This window comes from Nanorana parkeri, unplaced genomic scaffold, assembly GCF_000935625.1.
Source record: "Nanorana parkeri isolate BGI_ZX_2015 unplaced genomic scaffold, ASM93562v1 scaffold1369, whole genome shotgun sequence".
In the NCBI taxonomy this organism is placed as follows: domain Eukaryota; kingdom Metazoa; phylum Chordata; class Amphibia; order Anura; family Dicroglossidae; genus Nanorana; species Nanorana parkeri.
This window is the reverse complement of record NW_017307637.1, coordinates 357,769-365,883: the sequence shown is the minus strand read 5'-3', so window position 1 is coordinate 365,883 and position 8,115 is coordinate 357,769. Positions and strand designations below refer to the sequence as shown.

General features: G+C 39.6%; 1 protein-coding gene across 1 annotated transcript; it reads left to right on the top strand.

Annotated features, from left to right (window-relative positions):
• Positions 1 to 6,560: 6,560 nt before the first annotated feature.
• LOC108797940 (olfactory receptor 146-like) lies at positions 6,561 to 7,490 on the top strand. Its single transcript, XM_018569630.1, has one exon. The coding sequence runs from the start codon at positions 6,561 to 6,563 to the stop codon at positions 7,488 to 7,490; it is 930 nt and encodes a 309-aa protein (XP_018425132.1).
• The last annotated feature ends 625 nt before the right edge of the window (positions 7,491 to 8,115 follow it).

The window sequence follows — 8,115 nt, the reverse complement described above, 5'->3', positions numbered from 1 at the left end:
TTTTTTTATAATTCTTTGATTTTAGTATTACTTTTTTTTTTTACACACACAGCTTTATTGCTATTAAATGGGGGGCTAAGAAGCCCCCTATGTAATAGCCAATTTACATGACATGTCCTCTTTATGGAGACATCAGGGGTCTCCAAGATCCCTAATGTCACCGAGGGACCCCCCAGAGAAGCTGATGAAGCAGAGAACAGCTTCATCAGCTTCTGCAGCTGGAAAGTGACACTGAATGTAGGAAGTGATGTAATATACATCACTTCCTGCATTCAGGGACTGAGAGGAGATCAAAGGGAGTTCGCATACTGAACTCCCTTTGATCTTGGCTGGGTTCCCACCTAGGCGTTCGAAATATGCGTGTATGACGCGCGTTTTGCGCTGCATGTTTTAACCGCGATTTGCAGCCCACATAACGCGCGTCAATTTAAATTAGCGTGTCAATAACGCGCTAATTTACACAACATCACCTTGCAATTCATGCAGGGCTTTGCAGGGCTTTGCACAACACACCTGCTGGGTGTGTACACACTACAAAGGTGTCTAGATTCCACCAATAGATCATGCTGGGAGGGAACACACTACAGAGGTGTATACATGTTCGTTAGACATGTGCGATTCGTTTCGTTCCGAATCGAAATTCGGACGAATTTTCGGAAATTCGGACATTCGGATGTATCCGAATTCCGAATTACAGACATAACGAATGCAAACGAATCCGAATTTCCATTTCCGAAATTCAGTAGCGTTCGTACGAACGTTCGTTTCGTTTTCTGTTCTTATTCGTTTCGTTCGTTGGAGCAAAGTGACATTAGAGAAGGAGAAAAATATTTTTTCCCCCTCAAATGTCACTTTTGCTGCAAACGAACGAAACGAATAAGAAACGAATAAGAACAGAAAACGAAACGAACGTTCGTACTAACGCTACCGAATTTCATCCGAATTCCGAATCCGAATTGACTTTCACACCCGAATCCGAATTTAAAACGAAACGAAACAAATTTTTTGGCAGTGCACATGTCCAACGTTTGTGGTGTGTTTATAAGGTTAGTAAATCAACCCCAATGTGTTGTGCAGTAACTTTGATGTTTCAGCCAATGTCTGAGATGTCTGGTAAAGAATTATGTAGGAAGAGGAATCACCAGCACTCAGTAGAATAATCCAACATGTCCATTTATTGGACATAGACGTCACACAATCACAAGAGCCAACGTTTCGAGACCACGCAGGGTCTCTTCTTTATGCCGTGATGAAGAGACCCTGCGTCGTCTCGAAACGTTGGCTCTTGTGATTGTGTGACGTCTATGTCCAATAAGTGGACATGTTGGATTATTCTACTGAGTGCTGGTGATTCCTCTTCCTACATTGTGTCTGCACGGTGCCATGCGCGTTGCCACCACAAGGGCCATTGTCTGCATAGGCCTTGATTGCTGCAAGGTGTGCGGAGGATTTCCCCTTCTATCCAATTTGGTAAAGAATTATAACATCTGACATTTCTGCACTAATTGTTGAGTCTACATTTGAATTTTTGTTGAAGAGTTTCTATATTTGATACTTTACATCGTCATTAATAAAGTCCTACATCAAGATGAAGATAGTATATTGGGATGTTCCTTGAATTGGCATTTACATTATATTATAATATTGATCTAAATATTGTGTCATTTAAAGAGAATTCCTAATTCAGTGTGTATTATTTGCTATATGAACGTTATATGATGAAATAAATATATATTTACACATGCTAAAAGTCTTGGCATTTGTATTTCTTTGTGGAGGCAACCATCTAAGTCACACTTAGAGGTATAAGTAAAATATCTTTCTTGATTCATTGAACAGCACTAAATAATATTTGAGGCAATACAAAATATTGCGTAATAGGCTTCTTTTAGCATGTGTGGTGGGTGAAATTGAAGGTACCTTAAATGCTATTGTAGATGTACGCTGGTTTGTTAATGAAATACGGTGTCTGGCTGTATGGGTACCACATCCCAGGTCATATTCAGATGCAGAAGTAAGAAGGCAAATCAAACTTTTGAGGTACCCTTGGAGTCAGAGATAAACAATCTATAAACAGTGGCATTCCACAATAAAATTAACATATATACAGATATATCAACTAGCCCAAAACGTCTCAAAATCCATAGAAACATACCGCCCTTGTGGTTTTCTTCAGCCTTATAGGTGGCTTAGTTCCATTTTAAATACATATAGTTTCAGTCCATTAGGATTAGGTGAGAAGTATGTAGTCCTATACGCACTCAACATGTTTTCTACATGTACCTCTCACCTGATAGTGGTGTCTATATTTTATTGCTCCATTGTGTTCAAATATTTTCAGCCAATCTCTAACTATAATCTTGCTGGTGACAAAGATACACCTTTCTTTTACATGGTGACAAATGATTGTTCCTCTCTTTAATCCTCTAATATATGGTCTGGGGGACCAGGATATCATAAATCATACATTTACAGGTTTCTTCACTAAAGGGTGAGGAGTTTGGAGAAGGCCGGAGAAGGGAACAATCTAGGACAACATAGCTGAGCTGGAAAGTGAGCTGAATTGGAGAATTTTGTCAAAATCAGCTCTGTTGTCCTAGATTGTTCACTTCTCCCGCCTTCTCCAAATTCTTCACCCTTCTGTGCATAACCCTGTTAGTGTTTCAAAAATGTTTAAGAAAGATTGTCTTCATCGCAAGCTTATCACTCATTCCTAGAGAAACATAGTGGAAACCTGTTTACTTTAAAATACATTGACATTTTTTTATTTTTTTTGTTAGAAATGTAGAGTTTTTTATTTGTTCTTTAAAATGTTCTTTATAGTTGCCTGTAGATGGACTCTGCTCTCTGTCAATGTGGGGTGATCTATGTAGTGAAATCTACAGCTCTGCCAATAGGAGAACTGCAACTAGACAGCAAGGAAACAGCTGCATCACTAGTCTACTTTGAATGGAGCTTCTCTTCTAGACCTAAAAAGTGTAGCACCAGCCTGTACCTCTGGCATTCTGATGGACATAAGTATGGCGGATGTCATCTCCGCACACCTGGCCCTGCCCAAGTGGAGAGTCTAAAATAAACAAGAACACCTTCCACCTTTGCTTCTGCTGGAGGCAATGCTCTCATATCACGTCATATAATGCTACACTGTAAAAGTAAATGGACTGTCCCCTTATGAGGCTAAAACATAATAAGTCCAGATAAAAGTGCAACTGGACAAATCAGGACAATGCTCCGGAATTGGCTCTTTACTTTCATTCACTAGAAACATAGGGGTCTATTCACTAAGCTGCCGTGGGCAGCCGAGTGATTGACCGACCTAAAGCGAAGTGAGTCGAACGCTGTTCGGCAATTCACTTCAGGCTAGTACGGCTGATTTCAGTCGTATACCGGCTGAAATCAGCCGTACATTGGGTGGCTTCACGTGGCTGAGCATGTTCGGCTGACCCGAAGTGCAAGAGGAGTTCGACTCAGCCGATCCAACATCTGGATCGGCTAAGCCGAACCTCCAGCAGGCTACTCGCTGCTGTTCGGTCTATTCTTATAGATGCCAAACATCAGTGAGTGAATTGCCGAATGCCGCTGGCTCGGCTCGGCTGTTCTGCTCGGTCCCTCAGGGGGACCGAGCAGAACAGAAACATTGTTGAAAAAGTACAAAAAAATAAATAAAAAACGATTGTGCGGAGCTAGCAATTACAGCTAGCTCCGTCCAACCGTTTTCTATTGGCCGGCGGTTCTGCTGCCATTAAAAATGTTCAATTTGCAAAAGCCAATAGTAAACTGGCATTGCACCCGCCCTCTGCTGATGGACCTGATGGAGAACTGCAGCAGAGGGCGGGATTTCCTTTTTTTCTCAAATTTTTTCTTTCAATTTTTTTCCATTTTTGCCAATTTTTCTACATTTCATAATTTTATTGCAAATTCCTTTTACTATCAAAACTTTCCATTAAGAAAAAAATTAAGAGAATGATTTATCGATAAGTAGGTCAAACGTGTATGCCAGCGGGATATAATTTACTTCCAATAAAGTTTCATTTTCTGTAGATAATAATTTTGTTGATGATCCATGAGCTAGATAAATCTCAAAGGAATACAGAGCCAACATGCACACCTGTGAGCTCCGGAGACGCCAGGGGGAATTTATGCATTATAAATAAATGTATGTGTGGCTAATAAAACTGTATGATAACACGAAATGTCACACAGATTTTCTGTTATATTAATATATTTGTTAGCCGAATACCTCCATGTCAGATATGCTGTCACAGAGCTGATCCTTCCAGAGGAGACTTTCCTCATCTCTCTTCCCTCTTCCAGGATTTAACTCTGCTGGGGTAACAAAGAAAAAACCTGGGAAGAGACTGGAAGAAGGAAAAATCATAATTTCACCAATCTGACTATTCATAGGTCTTTATCTTCTCTCTTGTTTTTTTCTTATATCTTCCAGAAATTATTAGTATTAATAAAACACATCTAATCTCGAGGCGGCCCAACCAAGTACTGATGGGGTGGTCATAATAATCTGGCCACTCAGTGTATATATACAGTGTGTATAAGGGTTGAATTAAAGTTATATATTTTTCTTTCTTAGAGTAAAGCTCTTTCATAATAAACATTAACTAGCTGAGCACATCAGTTTATATTATATCATTTTAAAATTCAGGTAACATGCTTTTTTTGTTATTTCTTGGCAGGTGGACTTTCTAAAGCCCAAGATGATACTCACTTTCCAAGGTTTAATGTTCACTGAGCTTAGTAAGTAAGGTGCTCTTGTCTTGGATATTTAAATTAAATACAGGTTCTCTAGGTTGTTTACTTAAAGTGTATGTAAACTCTAACAATAAACTTATCTTATTTGCCCCCTTTTGGTATGTTAAATATACCAATGAAAGCGCTTTGTTGTATCTGTTTCATAAGTGCAAAAAAATGGTAACCCTATCAGAAATCCATTGAGCGTGTGAGGTGCTGTGTGGTCCTCAATGAAATCTTAAGCAGTGTTATTATCTTTGGCCAGTTAAAGGACCTCTTCGTGATATGGAGATGAGGTGTTCTGTAGCTTTAATATACAGTAAACTCTCTATTATCCAGAATTCAACTAACCAGAACTCTCATATAACCTTTGTTACTGTGTCCTCCCTGTTCTGCTGATCTGTAGCATGTATTATCCTGGAAACGATTGTGTGCCTATTTGTCCTAATTTGTTTTACGTGTCTATTGGTCTTGATTTGCTTTTGATTACTGCATTTCAATATTAATATAAAGTCAATACAGAGTGTATGTTATAGTATGGGGTATGGCATTAGTTAGACCTATTTTTAATAGTAAAACAGTAGAAAGGCATCATGGCACACTCACAAACCAGCATGTAAAACAACTTGTCTCACCACTAAGGATAGTAACAGAGGTTTGGATACACGTCTTCTGCAGAAAATGTGAAAGCCGCACAGCCGCGCCAAGGCACCTCTTATAGTGCGGTCCTAACTCTCAACTATGAGAGTCTCCATCTTGGAGCACATGGGGGCAGAAGATTTCAAATTGGGTGCAGGTTTGTCAGGAGGAAGCCCAGCCTCCTTAAAGGCACAGAAACACACAAGGGATCCCGCACATCACAATGGCAGCTGAGAACCCCCATGCGTCGCTGCACCAAATCGGTCAAGCAAAACAAATGACAAACACACTCAACAATTTGTCACCAGTTATACAGTAAGGTGCACACGAAATGGGCTTTGAACACATTGAGCACATTGAGCCCATTTCGTGTGCACCTTACTGTATAACTGGTGACAAATTGTTGAGTGCGTTTGTCATTTGTTTTGCTTGACCGATTTTTAATAGTAACTCTCAAGCAACCAGAAACTACATTTATCAGAAATCTACCAATCCCTGTTGATGCTGGAAAGTGTGGAGTTTACTGTACCTCCTATGCTGGGGTGCCAACACTGCTCTTCCATAGATACAGTATAGTGAGTGAGCGTTGTCACCCGAAGACAGGCAGTATGTTAGGGTAAGGACCAGTAAACTGCAATAATAATTTTCATATATAGCAATTCTGGAACTTTACACAAAATGTTTGGTAACTAATGTGAGGTCCTGCCATGTAGGTTGGGCTTTCTGGATTACTGATTCTTTAGGATTAAAAACCTTTCCTTGTATTTGTTACACAGCTGAACTAACATTCAGATCCATACATCTTGCTGTAAGTTCAGAGTTTCATTTCACATTGCTCATGCTTGCAAAAAAAAAAGTCTCATATTTCCAGTAACAATTTTGAGTCCAAATATTCTGGTGGGAAACTTCAATATCTTCTTCAAGTTCTTCTTGTGAGTTTCAGCAAAGAGGTGCAAAGACGTGCTGGAAGGTTAATTGGCTCCTGTCTAAATTGGCCTTGTATGTATGCATGTGAGATAGGGATCTTAGATTGTAAGCTCCTTGAGGGCAGGGGCTGATGTGAATGTGCACTGTGTAAGGTGCTGTGTAAAATTGTTGGCTCTCTATAAATACCTATAAATAACAAATACCAATGTATACTTTTTTTCCTTTAAAAAGTCAGTAAAATTGTTGCAATGAGGAATCAGACAATGTTGAATGAATTCTTCCTCACCGGACTGTCTGACCTTCCAGATCTTCAGCTCCCTCTCTTCCTCTTCTTCCTGCTCATCTACCTTCTGACGTTAATCTGGAATCTGTTGATTATCACCCTCATAGTCATCGACTCTCACCTCCACACCCCTATGTATTTCTTCCTCGGGAACCTGGCTGGTCTGGACCTCTGTTGTTCCTCGGTTACCGTCCCACGAATGCTATTTGACCTTCTCAAGAAAAGCAAGATTAGCAAAATGGCGTGTATAACCCAAGTCTTCTTCTTTATATTCTTTGCCATCTCTGAGGTTTTTTTGTTGGCCGTCATGTCCTATGATCGTTATACCGCTGTATGTCAGCCATTGCATTACATACGGATCATGCATTGGAAGGTGTGCGTACAGATGATTTCCAGCGTGTGGTTTCTTGGCTTTACCTATTCTTTAGTTCATACACTCTATGCCTTCAAATTAACATTTTGTAGGTCAGATATTATAGAAAGTTTCTTCTGTGACCTGCCCCAGTTGTTTCAGATCTCCTGTAGTGACATCTTCATCAATGTTCTACTCATCTTTATCTTGGGTGGCTTCCTTGGAGTCGGTTCTCTAATACTGACCTTCCTGCCCTATGTCTCTATATTCAAAGCTGTTCTTAAAATGCAAGTTAAGGGCAAAAGAGGTAAAGTTTTCTCTACATGTACCTCTCACCTGACAGTGGTCTTCATATTTTATTGCTCTGTTATGTTTAATTATTTTCAGCCAAGTTCTAGTCATAATTTTCATAGTGACAAAGGGGTGGCCATCTTTTACACAGTGATCCTTCCTCTCCTCAATCCCCTTATATACAGCCTGAGGAACCAGGATTTCAAAACAGCACTTCAAAGTGTTTTATGGAAAATATTTCCACCAAAATAGAGATATAGAAAGATACAAAAGTGCCATTTTATGACCTGTGGGAAAACCTATTGTTAAAGCTCTTAATGTGTACATCTAATCAGAACCTTTTTAGTTTTGGATAATGTAGGGATTTGTTTAAACTTATATAAAATTAAAAACAAAATTCCTGTGTTCTTTTTTTTTTTTGAGCATGTAATTTTTATTGAATTTACAATGAATACAGAACTAAAGCGTACAACAATGAAGTAAGAGGGTGCCATATCATAGTAATGGAGATACATACACAGCGTGGAGTAATTATTCCGTTTTGTAAATAGATGCAGAACATTTGATAAAACATGAGTCAGTATGATTAGAGTATTTTACATCTCTTTCCCGTGTATGTAGTGATACTATTAAGCGTAGGATTCCAGGCCACCTCTCAAGAACAGAATAAAACATAAAGAAATGAAGGTAAGGTCACTACCTGGAGTACAAAAAAGCATGAGAAGCAATATTGCCAGTACCTGCTGTGACGGACCCCCGTACTCAGGATGAGTATGTCCGCCGCTGTCTTCTTCCTTGCTCAGGAGATATTGCAACCTGAAGATCCTTAGCTCCCAGTTTCCCCAGTCACTAGTCGAGGCTCGAGTGTAGGTGAAAC

What these genes read in the sequence shown, in the direction of transcription:
- LOC108797940 (XM_018569630.1), top strand. Translation starts at nt 6,561, where the DNA reads ATGAGGAATCAGACAATGTTGAATGAATTCTTCCTCACCGGACTGTCT.